We start from the raw sequence: 19,642 nt of genomic DNA on the forward strand, positions 1-19,642 counted from the left end.
GGATTAAGAAAGGAGGGGCATCAATCGTATCGGGAACGTTGGCGTGGACGGCAGCATGGGGGAAAAAGGGAGGGGGGGGGGGGCAAGGTTGTCCCCGGACATACCTAACACTCCCTATAACCAAATCGCCTATGCCTAAGCGTCTAACAACCTACTTCCGGTGACACCCCCATCCCCCCACCACCAAACCCCCCCCCCAGCCACCCTCCCAGCCGCCTAATTTAAGGTGGGTATTAACTGATATCACTTTCACAAACATAGTTAGTAATTTCTGGCCTATTTGGTTTTCATCAACAATAAAGACCATTTTGTACAAGACATACCTGCATTCTTATAAATGTTGGGGCGGGACGCAGCCTAGTGATAAAGCGCTTGCTTGATGCGCGATCGGTTTATGATCGATCCCCGTCAGTGGGCTATTGTTGGTTCCAGCCAGTGCACAGACTTGTATTACAGCGAGAATGTTTAAAGGGACAGACCCTAGTTTCAGCCCATGAAAATGCACACTAAGTTTAGTTAATCTACAAACCTGTAACACATTTGGATAAAGTTACAAAGAGTGAAACATGAGTCTGTGACTTTGAAATTGTGAAATACCCTCTGAAAATAGGCTAAAACTCGACTCCATAACTGTTACTTCTCAGATGCATGTGCGTTTTTAAAAATATGAGAAATGCATTTTGTAATATTAAAAACACCAGGATGACCAATAACACTTCGAATGTACGGAATTGATAATCTAAACAATACAATCTAAGTAAAGTATGATTTAAGTTATAAAAAACGGTTATAATAGTCAAAAATATGCGTTAATGTTTAAAAACTAGGATATGTCCCTTTAACTACCGTTTGGTAGGCAATGATTGCGCATAATTTATATAGATTGGTCTTTGACGGTAAGAGAGCGTTGATAACTGTCCAAATGTCCGTCTAGCTCTCTTACCGTCAAGAGTACTCGAGACTAGTGGTCAGACGGTTAAACACTGGGCAGAAAGAAAAAAAGAAAGATATTTTTTTTTTTTTAACGACGCACGTAACACATTTTATTTACGGTTATATGGCGTCAGACATATGGTTAAGGACCACACAGATTTTGAGAGGAAACCCGCTGTTGCCACTACATGGGCTACTCTTTCCGATTAGCAGCAAGGGATATTTTATTTGCGCTTACCACAGGCAGGATAGCACAAACCATGGCCTTTGTTGAACCAGTTATGGATCACTGGTCTGTGCAAGTGGTTTACACCTACCCACTGAGCCTTGCGGAGCACTCACTCAGGGTTTGGAGTCGGTATCTGGATTAAAAAGTCCATGCCTCGACTGGGATCCGAACCCAATACCTACCAGCCTGTAGACCGATGGCCTAACCACGCCGCCACCGAGGCCGGTAAACACTGGGCCGACTCATATTACACAGACTTTGTAGAACCACAATTACACAATATACTTTAAAACAAAACACAAACGGTTTCTTTCAAAAAATTTATTTCAGTGCATACATATGCACGCATACATACATGTAAATTAAATTAAGTAATGTACACAGACTACAATAAAACATTAATTTATTATTTGTTGAAAATATCAACATCCCTCGAAAAATAATGGTGACTTCGTTCAAAGAAAGACAGACAAACCACCTATATATTCTGTTAAGGCATATTTTTTAAAAACATCAGAATGCTCTAACCTTACCTTTCATTTCTTTAGGGCTTTGTACTAAATGTGTTTTAAGGCATCTACGTTCAAAGTTCATGTTTAAAAATAAAAATAAATCAGAGGGGGGGGGGGTGTGTGATTTGCACATTTGTTTCCTATGAATGAGTACAGACTTAGGTTCCTGCTTGTAAAACTTGTAAAGTTTAATCTCAAATCTCCAATAACCTATTGAGACTAATGCTAATCTCAGACTACCAACTGCCAGCACAAAGTTGGCCAACTTTCTGCTGTCACGAATTCTATGACTGTCAAGTTGCTGGTCTGAGCGTTCTTACAACTCGATTCTCGTCGTATAACCCTTTAGTTGTTAATCTGAGTATACCCGTCTTAAGTGGGGTGTTGGGGAAATTACGACGCAACCGTCAAGTTGGCCAACTTCGTCGTAACAGTTGAGTCTGAGCCTAGTCATAACAAAGTTTTTTAAGCACAGGGCATACTATATAGAAGAATTGTTTGTATTATTATGACAGATAAAAAAAAAAAAAAGTCTGCGACTCCTATGATCTAGTAATACAAAACAATATTTCTGACCCAATGTAAATGTTCTCAAAATAAAAGAAATAATTTCAGAACTACAATTAAAGGTACTGTATTAAGATTATAGAACTCAGGAATTTTGTTGTAGGATCACGCCGGAATCGTAAAATGATGTAACTTTACGACTCCGTCTCAGAATCTTACACTTCCTACTCAATATCTGGGATTCCTGGGAGCCTGCTAAATGCATAGCCTGGTACATCCTTTAAAAAAAAAAATTGCTTTTGAAAAAATGAAACTGGTTTGGATTTAATGGGAAAAATGTAGCGGGTTTTCTCTCTATGATTGTCAAAATTACCATGTTTGACATCCAATAGCCGATGATTAATAAATCAATTTGCAGGCTTTTGAAAATATATATCAAAGACAGCAATTTCTGTCAGTGCGGTCGTTAAGTTCGAGCCCTGCATTACAGGTGGACAACAAACATTTTGAGTTATTCACTCTTATGGCAGAGCACACTACCTTATTTTGCTGTTATACAAGTGGCATTGTACCACTTGTACAGTGGTTACATCAAATACTACAGAGTTGAACCTACTTGTCATCATCAAAGATTTGGTTACATCAAATACGACAAGTAACTATAAACCAATGGGTTATTTAAATACTACAGAGTTGAACCTACTTGTCATCATCAAAGATTTGAAAATACATGTCATTATTTCATACAAATTTGTTTTTAATAAAGCAACTACTTCTCTTAGACCGGGCTACATTCAGCTTCTACAAATCACATGACAAATGGTGGTATGGTATCTTTTTCATATTCTTAGGCCTAAAACACACCTGGTCTGGGTCTGGGTCTGTGTCTGGGTCTGGCGAGTATGGAGCCAGTCCAAAATGAAATGCATTGAATCGAATGTGACAAAACACACCACGTCTGTGACGTCAACTACAGATCTGGCAACATACATTATAAAACATGCGCTATATTTTCACACTGCCAGACTAGCAGCTGCACAATGTTTGACCTTTTTACCTTTCCTGTTCAATGTGGATTTTTCATACTTATTGCTGATGCTTATAGAAGTAAATTTATCTAAACATATGAACGCATTAGTAATGTTGATAACATGTTAGTTACAGACGTCAAAATACACCAGACATGGCATCTCAGTGATCTGTGCCACACTCGCCAGACTCAAGACTAGAGGTGGGCGGTATTGAAATTTGAGGTTCGGTATCGATATCGGTATTTTGGGGGTGATTTACCTCGGTATCGGTACGGTATTCGGTATTGACATGATACAGACATCGAGCGCTATTTTCGGTATACTCGGCTTTAAATGCATGCCTCTGTTATGACTCACCCGCTAATTTCATCAAAGTACAATTAAATTCCATACACAAGGCTCTCGTATGATTTATACCAACCCATTTTGCGTTCGTCAGATATATTATTAGTGCTTTCCGGGAAGTATTTTTCAATACAGAAATTTCGGTATTTTGAAATTTACTCGGTACGGTAAATCGGTATTGACATAATACCGATACCGAACGGTATATACGGTATACCGCCCAGCTCTACTCAAGACACTGTATGTTTTGGGCGTTACTGGTAAATGTTCTACACAAGTCGGACAGCATAGCTTCGTTGATTTTAATCTCTGTGATGGATGGCGTGGTTGAGCATTCCAACTGACACCACATGATCAGAACTTCTCAGACAAACCCCTAAAATTACTATTCAAGGCTGTTTGAATGTCTAACTCAAAACAGGCCTCTGAAAATCGCGAGAGCGATAGTTTCATTTGCGCTTCACTCGCGTAAGTACATGTATAGTTTGCGTAACCCATTTTTCGTTCACGTATTGAATTTATGACATCATTTATATGTTCATGATGGGTTACCTAAAAACAAAATGGGTTACCTGAATTGGTTTTTGCGTATCCCATAAATCAGTGGCGTAGCGTGGGTTACCAGCACCTGGGGCACGGCAAGTATTGCACCCCCCCAACCAGTGGATCGTTAGCACTCCCCGAGTCCCTTCCACCAGTCCAGAATTTTGTGCCCAGGGCAACCGACCCGATGGCCCCGCCCTCACTATGATTTATGCAAATTTTCAATTCTCAGAGACCTGCTAAAGAAACAGCCGGAATGGCATCAATGGTTCACTGAATTCTAGTTTATGCACGAGTCAAACATATCTTTAACAATCAAGGGTTTCTAATATATTATGCCGAATATGCTTAGCAAGCAGATGTAAACGAGTTTACATGGACAGTTAATATTATGATTGTTATCGATCTGATTGAAATCATTTCCACTGGCCTTAAGACCCATTGGAGCTGATTTTAATCAGATTGGATCGTTCTGATATTCACCAGGGATAGCTCCTGCCACTCGCCAAATCTGCTAATTGCGAAGTTTAGGAACAATTGGCGAATTTTATGTTAATTTGGCGAAAAAAATGTTCAAGTAACAATTGGTATTTTGTAGGAAAACAACTGGGTTTTGTATTTTCTAAAGATAATTAGGCGAAATGTTTTGCTCACCCAGAGTTAGCCTTGTTCATATAAACCTGAAATTTGTTCTGGCTTTTTGTTAAACGTGACAAACATATCACATGACTGAGCAATTAGGAGGGGGTAAGAAAAAAGATCGCGTACTTAGCCATTTGGAAACATTGCAATAATATTTTTAACTTAACCTATAGTCCGTCCCATCATTATATAAACATGTTTTTTTGGTATATAATTTCAGTTTGGTTTGACATAAGAAGCAAAGCAAAAATGTTTTGGAAATTAAACAAAATATACAATTTTTTGTGTGCAATTTACATATCAATCGGCACAGACATAAATAACTTGTAGTAAATTCCATAGTATGAAAAAAGGTGTTCCGTGTGAGATGGACTATAGTATGCATATCAAAGCCAAGAGAGAACAAGAAAGCTGGACAGTTTTAAACAAATGACAGAAGAAAATATTTTCTCTACGAATATGCACTCGTCATTGTTAAAAATTGATAATCCCAACAAAAGAAAGACCTATGTCTTTCCTGAGACTGTTTTTTCCATGTAGCACCAATGTTTGCATAATTTTAATATTGCACAAGTTGACAATTTAAATTAACACGCAACTGTCACACTCTGAACTGCACACGCACACACTACTTCTCACGCACAACACAACTTCAATCAGCCAGTCACCGCTGGTCTTTCAACACTGAACAGTCTGCAGCCAATCACAATAGGTCTCTCTAAACCTGTTTCTGCACATGTCAAACAAGCCAGCCAGTCAGAAATGGCGTTACACACTGAACAATTTCGGTGCCCGTCCATCCATCCAATCAGAGCTGGCTTTTTATAGCAAACAACTTCAGTACGTATCCTTCCATCCAATCAGAGTTTGCCTGTTTAGACAATTTCTGTACATATCGCTCCATCCAATCCGAGCTTGCCTTGCTGGAAAATTTTCCTGCTTATGTCTGTCTAATCAGCCAATCAGAACTGGTCTTTCACATCGAAGAACTTCAGCACATCCAGGTAGCCAATCAGAGCTGCTTTACAGTGCATGTCCAACCAGCCAGCCAATCAGGGATGGCGTTTCACAATAAACAACTTCAGGAAACTGCAATGTTCCAACAGACAACCCGAATAAATGTCAGGTTTGACTTCCATTTCCTTGCAAAGCTGCCAATGGTTGTCATGGTAATAAAACAATCAACTGTTGTCAATGGCACGGGACCATTTTGTCCTTGCATATTTGTCGACACACACACGTTGATCTCAGCAGTGTTATTGTTATCTGCATAGGGTTTGGCTTCCACTAATGAAATCAGTTTTTTGTCACAAGATTTCCAGTTGAATTTTTGATTACACTTGCCATAGTCGAGTTTCGTCATCAGAGTCATCCTTACTCTGAAACAAAAAAAATAAAATAAAATAAGGTTTCAAACATTAAATCACCTTTTAAAAATAAGAACAATCTACTTTTCAGATATTATAGTATGGGATCAATCCTCATAAAATAATTTTCATCTGTCACATGCTCACGTGTTCGAGATTAAAAAATTGGGGCAGTATCCCAGTTTGATACTAACATTTCAAAATTGGGTATCCAACCTGATAATTTAGTATCCCACTTAAATGAAATTCATAAATAACATCATAACAAACTTGGACAACATTGTTTTCATTCCCAGTCTATTGCAACGCCGCAATTGCAGTATTCGTGAAATTTGCAATCAAACGGAATCTATGTTTGAATAATACTAACATAAATTAATATTTAGCAGTAATTTATAAGTGATTCTGACATTATTAATATTTCTGCAGATGTAGAATCAATATTAAATTTAAAGGGAGGAAACATCCAACAAAAACAATAGCGACTTAGCGGTTCCCAGTCTATTTCACTCCAGACATAAATTTTATAATAATTGGGAACTTGTTTAACAATGCGACTGAGAACAGGCCACTGTAGACTCGATTACCACATATATACCACATTCCGAGTGGGAAACAGTGGGAACCTGTCAGTTTGGTACAGCATCCATGACTGTGGAACATTTCCTGCAACATTGTCCCACCTACCAGAACCAGAGAAAAGCAGTCTGGCTTTCAGATGAACCCCTGAAGGAGAAACTCTTTGGCCCCCTTGGAGAACCTACGGAATACAGCAGCTTTTGTTTGTGCCACTGGGCTCCTTGTCTGGGCTCCCTGTCTGGGCTCCCTGTCTGGGCGTACGATTAAGAAAACGAAGTTTGTTATCCTTTATACATCAAACACGACAGTACAAAGTTATTACCTCAGTTTGAAGATCTTTAAATTTCTCTCTCAACTCGTCTTCCATTTTCCTAATATCAACGGCGCTGGCACTTCCTGTAAAACAGACAATATACCAATCTGTTGTTAAGAGTTTATATATATCAGATATTGATAGATCACTGTGTGAAAAGACCAATAGGGTTTTTACATGCAGGTTAGGCCCAACACCCTCCAAAAAAATCCTGCGCTGAATATTTAATATTAATACACCTATTCTAAAATATGTCTAAATCTTCTTACTAATACCTTTAAGAAACTGTTAACTTGCTGTTCTGCATGCGTCATATTTTAAAATTGTAAGTTTATGTGTCATCTGTTGTATTGTGAAGTTCGTTAACTTTCTGACTACTGCAGGCAAACTTTATTTTATGTATTTATAAAACATTTAAGCGAGTAAAAAATATAAACTTGTACCCTTACAACATGGCTTTTGTCAAAAATTAATCCAGTAGTCTAAAAGTTAAGATTAGTTGGGGTTTTTTTGCCAACAACAGTCTGACCATTCGTACCTGATTTGACGTGTTTCACAGAGCTGTAATCTTTGTACGACGTCGTGTCCGATAGACTGGTCTGGTGACTCAGTGACGAGGCGGCCATGATGGACGGGCGGGGGGAGTGCAGGGGGGAGCAGTAGATGGTGTGAACGCTGCTGCTGCGCGTCATCGGCGAATGCTGGAAGACTTTCACTATCCCCTCCGTCTGGGCCAGCTGGGTCTGCAGAGACTTCACCCTGGAGGAAAAACACAGTCAGGGTTTAGACAAAGGAAAGGAATATCTGTTTAATGAAGGAATGAATAAAAAGTTTGTTTTGTTTACCGACACCACTAGTGCATTCTCGTTCCAGTCAGTGCTCCACAACTGGTGTAACAAAGGTTGTGGTATGTACTACCCTGTCTGTGGGATGGTCCATATAAAAGATCCCTTGCTGCTAATCGAAAAGAGTAGCCATTGAAGTGGCGACAGCGGGTTTCCTCTCTCAATATCTGTATGGTCCTTAACCATATGTCTGACACCATATAACCGTAAATAAAATGTGTTGAGTGCGTCGTTAAATAAAAGATTTCCTTCCTTTCTTCCACTAGCACACATCAGGCTGCTGAGAATTGAAAATCTGGGCGACCCATTTATCGGTTACGCAGAAATAAATCCACGTAACCCATTTCCTTATTGCATGACCCGTTATATCCATATAAATTGGGCTCAAAATTGTGCACGAACAAAAAATGTTACGCAAAATTAGATTTGCAAGGGCAACATGTTAACGAAGCGACCGTTCTCGCCATTTTCAAAGGCCTGCACACTGAATTATTAATCACTGGCTACTGGATGTCAAACATATGGTAATTGTGACAGTCATAGAGAGGAAACCCGCTACATTTTTCCCATTAGTGGCAAGGGATCTTTTATATGCACTATCCCACAGACAGGACAGTACATACCACAGCCTTGGATATACACATGTACCAGTCATGGTGCACTGGCTGGAATAAGAAATAGCCCAATGAGCCCATCGACGGGGATCGATTCCAGACCGACCGCGCATCAAGCATGCGTTTTACCGCTGGGCTACGTCCTCACTCTGTAGAAAAACACAGTCTGACTTTTAACAAAAGAAAGGAATATTTGTTTGACAAAACAACAAATGAATGAATGAATGCAGGGCTTTTACAATATTCATAAAACTCCACTGGATCAGTGATTTTAAACATTAACCGAGTGGGTTTACCTCATCATACCAAGTAACGCTGGCAGTTTAAGAAAGCCACTCACCTGGCCTCCAGTTCGGCTATCTTCCTGTGGGACTGGTACAACTCCTCCATGTGTTTCAGCTTCTCAGATTTGGCCTCGTTTATCAACTTCTCCGTATCGGCCGACGTTTTCTCCAGAGCCGCCAGTCGGAACTCTCTGAAAACAGCCACAAAAAACATACAGCATAAAAATAGGGATGGGTAAATGCCAGTTAGAACGCTCTGAAAACAGCCACAACAGAGTGATATTTGCAACTTATGGAAAAAGCTTCATTGTGAGCTACATATAAATTTACTTTGGACTGGATATTTTCACTTTGAAACTTTTGGAAAAAACTGCATTGTAACCTAGGATTAACATCCTCTAGTGACTTACTCTGGACTGGATATTTGGAAAACGCTTCATTGTGAGCTAGATTAACATCGTCCAGTGACTTACTTTGGACTGGATATTTCACTTTGAAACTTATGGAAAACGCTTCATTGTAACCTAGGATAAAGATCGTCCAGTGACTTACTTTGGACTGGATATTTCGCTTTGAAACTTATGGAAAACGCTTCATTGTAACCTAGGATAAACATCGTCCAGTGACTTACTTTGGACTGGATATTTCACTTTGAAACTTATGGAAAATGCTTCATTGTAACCTAGGATAAACATCGTCCAGTGACTTACTTTGGACTAGATATTTCACTTTGAAACTTATGGAAAACGCTTCATTGTGAGCTAGATTAACATCGTCCAGTGACTTACTTTGGACTGGATATTTCACTTTGAAACTTATGGAAAACGCTTCATTGTGACCTAGGATAAACATCGTCCAGTGACTTACTTTGGACTGGATATTTCACTTTGAAACTTATGGAAAACGCTTCATTGTAACCTAGGATAAACATCGTCCAGTGACTTACTTGGGACTGGATATTTGGAAAAAGCTTCACTGTGACCTAGGATAAACATCGTCCAATGACTTACTTTGGACTGGCCGATTCGTCCATCGCTAGCTGCCTCATCGTGCTCTCTTCCAGACATTTCTGTTCCAGTCTCGCGACCTCAGCCTCCAGCGCCAGCACCTTCGCGTCCTTCTCGTCCAGTCGATGCTTCAGAGTCGAAACACTCACGTTGTCCGTGTCATCTTGTTCCGAGCCTTTCGTCCAGCCAGACTGAAACACATGCAGAGGTGGAAATAGATAAAGTTTGTTTTGTTTAACGACACCACTGGAGTACACTGATTAATTAATCATCGACATTTGGTAATTCTGACTCGTAGTCATGAGGGGGAAACCTGCTACATTTTTCCTAATGCAACAAGGGATCTTTTAATAGGGACGTGACACCTCAGGAAACTGATACAGGGATATAAATAGATTAAATATGGACGTGACACCTTAGGAAACAGGCACAACAGAGGTGTAAATAGATTAAATAGGGATGTAACACCTTAGGAAACAGACACAGAGGTGTAAACAAATTAAACAGAGATGTGACACCTTAGAAAATGGACACAGAGGTATAAATAGATTAAATAGGGACAGAGGTGTAAATAGATTTAATAGAGATGTGACACCTTAGGAAACAGGCACAACAGAGGTGTAAATAGATTAAACAGGGACAGAGGTGTAAATAGATTTAATAGAGATGTGACACCTTAGGAAACAGGCACAGAGGTGTAAATAGATTTCCCCCCTAATTTAAATGACTAGTTGGAATGGGAACAAAATAATTGGCCCTACCTTTTGTTGTGTCCTCAGAGACTCGAGTTCCTTCTCTAGCTTCACGCGCACCTGCTTTTCCAGGTGCTCGCGCCGTTCACTCACGGACTGCAGAGAAACGAAAGCCTTCTGGACCTGGTCTATCTTGTCTATGTGGGCCTGCTTCTTGTTGCACTGAAACAGGACGTTGGCTTTGTTTAATGACACCACTAGAGCACATTGATTTATTAATCATAGGCTACTGGAGTTCAAACATTTGGTAATTTTGACATATAGTCTTAAGAGAGGAAACTCGCTACATTTTTCCATTAGTAGCAAGGACAAGGAAAATGTTTAACGCAATTTCCTTTTAAGCATTCAAAAACATCAAGTGAAAAGATTGGTGGACAAGTACTTGTCCAGTGGATTAGTCCAAACTTTTGCTTATTTCTATCACTGTGTTGGGTTTTTTTGGGGGGTTTTAAACCTCAATACTTAAATGGGCTATCTGGCCACAGAAATGTAACAATAATTTACACCATTATTCATATGTTTCAAAGAATGTGTCCTTCCTTGCAATGTGATGAACAATTCAATATTGCTTGAAATCCTAACCATTTTTACCAGAGTGGGTACTCAGTCTGATGTGATGTTTGCATTACTGGTCAACATTATTATTTATATTTAGCCTACATCAATAATAAGTACAAACATAGGCATACAGGCTCCCATTTCTGTAAGGGGCCGGCTCATTTTTGCCCAAATTAAACGAAAATGCCCGAATTTGGATAACCACATTTATTCATATTAGCATTACTGCCAAACAGCTATATAGGGTTTCAAACGAATCACTACACATTTTTACATGGATTACAAGTAATACTGTGAGTAGAATGTTGCAAATATATGATGAAATGGTTCAGGCCAACTAATTTTGCCCTAATATCTCTATAATTTTTGCCCGAATATCTCTATAATTTTTGCCCGAATTTGCTTATTAGTACAAATAAAAAATAAAGTCTTCATCAGCAAAAATATCTTTTTCCTAACATTTGTTTATCAGCAGTGAGTGACGTCAAACTACATCTGTGCTAATCGCGATAACGTCATATTACCGGTGAGGCGACTTCAGAACTTTGATTTACTAAATATCAAATTAAAATATTATTTTACAAGTGTTATAACTAGGATAAACAGAATTTGCTACCCGTATTTTTTAATATGTAAAACATCAACCTCATCTAGTTAATCGGTATTTGTCTCGGCTACTCAGTTGGTATATTCCATATTAAAATACACTCCTGACGAATCCTCTATGTATTAATAGAGATTATTATACGAGCTTGTGTGCTGTACTGATTTTACAAAACGAGTGTCAGGATTTCTTTACTGCCCGAGCAAGAGCCAGGTTACGGTTAATACATGAATCCTGACACGAGTTTCGCAAAATTAGTACAATTCACACTCGAGTAGTATTATTTTTATGACCAACAAGCTAGGACAATGTCAAAACGTTTCAAATGTACCTAGAAGGAGATGATGAAATGAAATCATTTTTTAAATAACGTCATTTTGTAAGCATTTACACAGATTTAAGACTTTGGAAGCTGCATTATGTTATGACATCGCTTCAAAAATGATGTCATTCGTTGTACACATGAAATCATTATGACACGTGTCATACGGGTTATATTTCCCTGAATATCCTGAACTATGTGGATAATAAATGATGATATTACCTCCTCTTCGAGTCGCACCACATTGGCCTGGGCGTTTGTTAACGCGTTATCGAGAATGTCCACCTTGTCTTTCTGTTCCTGTAGGCCATACCGCAGCGATTCCACGTCACGCTCGAGGCGATCTCGGACCGATAACAACTCGCTGTCTGGAAACAAAAAAAATCATTTTGTTTTCATCAAGCTCCAGCTCCACAAAACAAAGATTCCTTCTTATACAGTGAAAAACGTCTAAACCGGATGCCCTCTGGACCAAGTAAAATGTCCGGTTTTGGGAGAATTCTCATTTACAGAGGGTTCGGTTAAGATAGGTTTTACTGTATTAATAAAAGCACTTTAAAAGACTCAAAACTTTGGTGGATTTTTATTTTTATATTGTGCAAATATTTTTTAATTAAATTTTATATTTTTTATTATATTTATTCCAACCACAAACCACCATTCGAAAGACGGGTTTCTAATTGGATTATTTATTGTAAATCATGAAATTCGGTTGTTTTTTGTCTACATATTGGATAGTATTATTTCAATATTTACCAGATTATTTTGCATTATTTTAATGTTCAAATCATTATTTCATATTTAATATATAATCTTATTTCTTCTGGTTGTATGAACTACAATATGTACCTTTCTAAAAAATATACATATTAACATTAGACAATATTTGAAAAGTTACAGTATTATTTAATTTTTACATATTATAAATACTGAAAGAAACAATAAGTTAGTTGGTTGGTACATTAACATTTAATCCTGAGAAGTAACAATGTGCTGGGGTGTTAAAAAAAACCCAACACATTCCTTTCTTTTCCTACGTGCCGCCAGTGTAGATACTTACTTTGTGATTTGAGTTTCCCTATTGTTGTTTCTTTTTCAAGTTGGTTTGACCATCGTTCTGCAGCCGAACTTAACAACTACAATCAAAATTAAAATCAAAATTAAATTTTCTTTTAAAATAGAATAAATATATTTACACACTGAAACAATACTTATTCAAGAAACACCCATTTAAAAGAGACCGTTTCAGCAATCACGTAAGACAAAATTAATACCATAAACCTCTTTCCATGTGCATGATGACTCAAACAGTTTTAGAGTTTATTTTATTTAATGACACCACTAGAGCACACTGATTAATTATCAGCTATTGGGAATCAAACAATTGTTAATTCTGACATGCAGTCATCAGAGGAAACCTTCTACATTTTTCCATTAACAGCAAGGGATCTTTTATATCCACCATCCCACAGACAGGATAACACACACCACGGCCTTTGATATACCAGTCGTGGTGCACTGGATGAAACGAGAAATAGCCCAATGGGTCCACCGACAGCATCCCACAGACAGGATAACACATACCACAGCCTTTGATATACCAGCTGTAGTGCACTGGATGGAACTAGAAATAGCCCAATGGGTCCACCGACAGCATCCCACAGACAGGATAACACATACCACAGCCTTTGATATACCAGTTGTAGTGCACTGGATGGAACTAGAAATAGCTTAATGGGTCCACCGACAGGGATTGATCCCAGACCAACTGCACATCAAGCAAGTGCTTTACCACTGGACTACGTCCCACCCTTAAGGGTATACATGTAAGTACGAAAACATATTAAAGCCAGACTTGTCGTACATGAGCGATTTTCTCTTATGATTAACAACAGGTGAATCTGAAGCTGAACCCCCTCGAAGGTATGAATGGGCCACAAACTACTCGGTTAATTGAAATTTCTCAAATCGCTACAGGAAATAACGTCCAACAAAACCCTGTAAACAAAGTCGGTTAACATGTCTGATAAACATCTGACACAGAAAAGTAAAAGTAATTATGTAACTCTTCCAAGTCACTGACCCCATCTTACAGACCATCTCGAGGGCACACAATACTCTGACATGCATGACTGAGCACAGATATACACTGAACTCGGTCATCTGTTAAACACAACATCTACCATATATGGATGTTATACCCGTTTAAAAGTAAAAGCCGAACTGATTTTTTGAAAACCTGAACACTCTGTACATATTTGGTGTTGGACATCCAAAAGCCGATGATTAATAGATCAATGTGCTCAAGTGGTGTTGTAAAGCAAGACAAACTTCTTAACTGTTAATTATGTGGTATTTCGATAATTTTTCTGTACTTCAGATTTAATCCAATCAACTTTGTAAAAATTATTTTATGCCCAAAAATAACGAGAGATGAAATGAGACAAAAAGCTGAAATTTTGTGCCTTTCATTTCAGTGATCTCCAACTGATGCGGTAAAACACTTTTCACAATGGCCTTAAAATCAAAGGTCAATGTTATCACGGAAGTGTTGTATATTCCTTTCTGAAGCCATTAAAAAAGGGGGAGATAATTAACAAAAGGGAATTTTAACCGCTAAATAAATTGAAACAATTACTTTAAAGTTTACTTATTTTCCAGTAGTTTAAATAAACAGTTACCTGTACACCTAGGTATGTATATCTCACGTTGTCAAAACTCTTGATAATTACAATGGTGCAAACAAAATAAGAATCGATAATTGCATAAATCTTACCTCTTTTGGGGAAGACGAAGATGACTTTCCATCTACTTGTTCTGAAATTAACACAAAAAATTAATTACACAAATAATATATACCATAAATCATTGAATAGACACATAGGCATCTATTTCCCCCCCGAAACCCAGCCTCTATTCAAGGCAGGCTTTATTTATTTTGTATGTAACATGTTTTTAACATATCATTATTCTAATGTAGGATTCCAGGCGTTTTCGTGAATGTGGAATCCTCTTATCTCACTGCAAAATGGAAACCCTTCTCCTTTTCTGTTATCTCCGTGTGGTTGTAAGCTTTTGATGTTATGCAACGGAAATGACGAGTATATGATGCAGTCACAGTCCTTGGTTTTTGAAAATTATAGGCAAGTGGAAAATAGCACACCTCAATATGCCAAGGCGAGTGAAAAATCACTTTCCAAAAATAAATAAAATAGGCAGTGTAGCTCCGATTGGATTTTGACTGGTACGTCTACAAAACTGTCTATTCAACCAGTATTTCCCAATTTGTTCAACAAAGAGAAATACCAGTTAAAACGACTGCCATGTTTTTAATTTTTATTGTTTTACTTTCCTATCAGCTAAATGAGCTATGAAAACTGTTGATTTTTGTAAACAGTGGAAATAAATATATATATACCCATTTATTTTACGTGCACCCTTTACTGAGTGTAATGTGTGCTACTTTTCACACTCGTCAGATTGAAATTACATGCGATGTACGAGTGCGATCGCACCCACGTACCTTAAAAAGCAAGGTCTGCAGTCATTAACCTGACAAAGCTACAGTTATAGAAGTTGGCATTTTCCATTGAAAAATGAAAAAGTAAAGCGGCCATACTCTCAAGTAATGTATTTCCTGTTGGTCTATTATTATTTCCGATGGGTGCCATGTGCAAAACAGCGGGAAATATGAACTGGGGAATGCACTGTATACTGTATACAGTGTGTCGACTTGCATGACATCGAGCAAGATATCTCGCCTGCAGTAGTCAGAAGGTTAAATCACAAGACTGAACTATCTGGTATAAACACCACTGTATTCTTTTTAGTTTTAAATCCCACAATTTCCAAGATTTATCATATTTAAAAAATTCATCCTTTACTTTTGACACCAAGCCGAACTTCACTAGTTGACAAAAAAACCTTAACATGGCCACCGATACCGGTTATATTGTGGAACTGACCTCGGAGTTGGTTGTTTTTTGTTTTCAGTTTGTTGATCTCTTCCTCCATCCTCTTCTTCATGGTCAGCTCCAGCCTCTCTCTCTTCTGGGACGACTTCACCAACGACTCGTACGCATCATGCACCTTCTGGATCTCCAGCTCAAACTGAAACAAACCAATGTGTCTTTAATGACTCGAACGCGTCATGCACCTTCTCGATCTCCAGCTCAAACCGAAAAAAAACAATGTGTCTTTAATGACTCGAACGCATCATGCACCTTCTCGATCTCCAGCTCAAACTGAAAGAAACCAATGTGTCTTCAATGATTCAAACGCGTCATGCACCTTTGTGCAGGACAGTGCATACCATGGCCTTTGATGTACAAGTCATGAGGCAATGGTTGAGACTGAAAAAAATCCTGGTCCATCCAGGGCGACTGAACTTACAACCCATTGCAAGCCAGGGAAGCGCTGTCGTCCATCCAGGGCGACTGAACTTACAACCCATTGCAAGCCAGGGAAGCGCTCTCGTCCATCCAGGGCGACTGAACTTACAACCCATTGCAAGCCAGGGAAGCGCTGTCGTCCATCCAGGGCGACTGAACTTACAACCCATTGCAAGCCAGGGAAGCGCTCTCGTCCATCCAGGGCGACTGAACTTACAACCCATTGCAAGCCAGGGAAGCGTTCTCGTCCATCCAGGGCGACTGAACTTACAACCTACTGCAAGTCAGGGAAGCGCTCTCGTCCATCCAGGGCGACTGAACTTACAACCCATTGCAAGCCAGGGAAGCGCTCTCGTCCATCCAGGGCGACTGAACTTATAATCTTAAATTAATATTAAATGGTGAAAATACCTTCTGTAACTTGGAGACTTTCTTATAATAAACATTCAACTCTTCGCGGAGGGCTCGGTTTTCTTCCGACAACATCTCGATCATCTGTGTCGTTCTCGCAGCCATCGCAGCCTGATCGAATTCCTCCGTTCGCGGGTCACTACCGCTGTGGTAATGTCTGGAAGTGAAACATGCATAAATAAACTCTTAGCATTCATTTACATATTAAAGTTACAGGTAAGTAAGGAATGTTTGCTAACACTTAACATGGCTCAGCACACTAAAAAGATATTAAACAGCCATTAATAGGGCTAATTTTTAGGCTGGGAATCCAATTCCTGTAATATTCCTGGAATTCATGGTTTAACGACACCACTAGAGCACATCCCTAAATCAACATTCAGTATTCAGGTAACATTTATTAGAAAATATAGGGCTGATTTTACAAAGCTTGTTTCTGATTTACACGCGTGTAACTACACACATTTACAATCCTTAAACATACATGTGTAGATCTGCATTTAAGAAAAACAGGCTTCTTAAATTCCGTCGATAATTTTCATGTCAATATAATAATTACATGTATGTTATAATTTATTAGCATCAAATTATATATTAGACACTTAGCATATATATAGTACCCCACAAAAATGCATTAAAATAGATTCTTGTGGATTTCTGCAACATAAATTGGAGGAAGCCAAAGGAATTCTCGTAGAAGTTGAAAAAATAAATTATGTCTGTATTAATATTATTACCTATGCAATTTATTTCACAAATTTCATTAGTTAGATTTACGTGTCATTCTGAGTAATTATATATCAACCACCAATCAAAAACAGATAACATTCATACTGCACTAAGAGAAAAAGGTCAGAACCTTTTTCCATGTTAATAATCAGTTTTACATATATATATGTTCCAAAATCACATTGGTTTAAACAATATTTATTGCCTTTCAAAAACAGTAGCGTTAGCCTATATTAAAACCTCTCCCAACATTTTACAATATGAATATTTTAGATGCAAAAAACATAATGATTACAACTTGTTCCAAAAATACATTAATATCTTATAAAATCTGTATTTTTTGAATGGTAATAAACTGACTTTTTTTTTTTCTCCGAAAAAAAAAAAGAAGAAACATTCTTGGTTAAGAAGTTTGAAGAAACAAAAAAATCTCCAACAATACCTCATGATAGGGTGTGCGAACATCGATTCACTTGTGTAGACGGGATTGGGAAATTTACTACTCGGAGGTTCGACCATGTGTCTCAGATCCGGCTGGGACTTGGTCAGCCCGATCTTGTCGACATTCTCCGAAGACGAAAGTTTTGTGTCCAACTTATCAGTAGCGTTCGAGAGAGCCGTGTTGCCGGGATACTCGGGCGGGGGTGGCAGATTGGCGATGTACGACAACACCTGATTGTTCTGTCCTGGCTCCGTCGCCGTGCCAACACTCCACTGCGAATTCACGTACGTTGGAACACTGCGGTAATGGGGAATCCCGCCGTGGGAGTAATCCACCGTCCTCGACGAAACCGGAGGAGGCAGCGATGGCTGACATCCCGGCACGACCTGCGACGCCCACTGAGGTCCCGGCAGCTGGGCAGCCGAATACCCCGTCTCCGAGGATACAGCGTACACTTTACTCTGCGATGGTCCCGTCACGAAATAGGCCGGCACAGCCGTCGGTGTGGGCTTATGTTCCACCGACGACATGGGCGGCATGCCGAGGCGGGTGAGGATGCTGTAGTTGCTGTCGCCTGCACCCACGTCGAGCTGGCTGTAGAGGCACGATGTCTGGGACACATTCTCCTCACCCTGCGGCTCCTGACGCTGCAATGTCGTCAGGTTCTCTGACGACGAAACCGAAACATCCGTGCTCGTCTCACTACCCGAAAAACTCTGGCGCAAACCTGCAGTGCAAAGATTTAAAAAAAGTTTGTTTTTGCTTAATGACTCTACTAGAGCACATTGATTGATTAATCATCATCTACTGGATGAAAGACATTTCATAATTCTAATGTATAAAGTTTGTTTTGTTTAACAACATGAGGAGGAATCTAGGTAGGGAGAGGGAGTGGGAGAGGGAGAGAGAGGGAGAGAGAGGGGGGGGAGAGAGAGAGAGAGAGAGAGAGAGAGAGAGAGAGAGAGAGAGAGAGAGAGAGACACACTCAGACTACTAACCAGGCTGGTTGTGAAGCTGTTTCGAGTGGCCTGGGTACGGAGAGAGAGAGAGAGAGAGAGAGAGAGAGAGAGAGAGAGAGAGAGAGAGACAGAGACAGACAGAGACAGACACACACACTCAGACTACTAACCAGGCTGGTTGTGAAGCTGTTTCGAGTGGCCTGGGTACGGTGGTGGGTCTCGGTACTGGTTCTGCATGGCGATTATTTCAAGCTGCGTAAACAGGTCCGGTGGACCATCAGTACCATCAGTCACTGCTTCTGAAAAACATCAGACAAATATCTATCACTATCACTGCAGAAAAGGACAGACACACTATGCATGGCTGCTAGGAGATCTCGTAATTTAAAAAAAAAAAAAAAAAAAAAAAAAGGAATGGAATATTTAATGACACCGTAGCACATTTTAAGTTACCAATATTTAGTGCCTAACATAGCATATACATATATGGTTATTTTGAATTGAAAAATGGTACCTCTCAAGAAGACACGTGAAGTTGATGATCAATTGGGATGGAAAACAAATTAATCAGAGAAGAGACCCACCAAGATGTTCGAGGTGATACTCTAATCTTAAAAACCGGCCTCGGTGGCGTCGTGGCAGGCCATCGGTCTACAGGCTGGTAGGTACTGAGTTCGGATCCCAGTCGAGGCATGGGATTTTTAATCCAGATACCGACTCCAA

General features: G+C 39.2%; 1 protein-coding gene across 5 annotated transcripts in view; it reads right to left on the reverse strand.

Annotated features, from left to right (window-relative positions):
- Window positions 1-3,660: 3,660 nt before the first annotated feature.
- Window positions 3,661-19,642, reverse strand: part of LOC121375256 (angiomotin-like) — a 42,517-nt gene continuing 26,535 nt past the window's right edge. For all 5 annotated transcript variants that reach the window (XM_041502623.1, XM_041502643.1, XM_041502614.1 and 2 more), the window contains exons 2-14: window positions 19,090-19,218; window positions 17,961-18,687; window positions 16,790-16,946; window positions 15,953-16,097; window positions 14,764-14,804; window positions 13,048-13,123; window positions 12,210-12,355; window positions 10,513-10,665; window positions 9,755-9,942; window positions 8,801-8,935; window positions 7,540-7,760; window positions 7,011-7,084; window positions 3,661-6,121 (exon numbers count right to left, since the gene is read on the reverse strand). In XM_041502623.1, coding sequence (XP_041358557.1) covers window positions 6,077-6,121; window positions 7,011-7,084; window positions 7,540-7,760; window positions 8,801-8,935; window positions 9,755-9,942; window positions 10,513-10,665; window positions 12,210-12,355; window positions 13,048-13,123; window positions 14,764-14,804; window positions 15,953-16,097; window positions 16,790-16,946; window positions 17,961-18,687; window positions 19,090-19,156 — 2,175 coding nt within the window. In that variant the 5' untranslated portion in view covers window positions 19,157-19,218 and the 3' untranslated portion in view covers window positions 3,661-6,076. The remainder of the gene's footprint in view (window positions 6,122-7,010; window positions 7,085-7,539; window positions 7,761-8,800; window positions 8,936-9,754; window positions 9,943-10,512; window positions 10,666-12,209; window positions 12,356-13,047; window positions 13,124-14,763; window positions 14,805-15,952; window positions 16,098-16,789; window positions 16,947-17,960; window positions 18,688-19,089; window positions 19,219-19,642) is intronic.

This window comes from Gigantopelta aegis, chromosome 1 (assembly GCF_016097555.1).
Source record: "Gigantopelta aegis isolate Gae_Host chromosome 1, Gae_host_genome, whole genome shotgun sequence".
Classification (NCBI taxonomy): domain Eukaryota; kingdom Metazoa; phylum Mollusca; class Gastropoda; order Neomphalida; family Peltospiridae; genus Gigantopelta; species Gigantopelta aegis.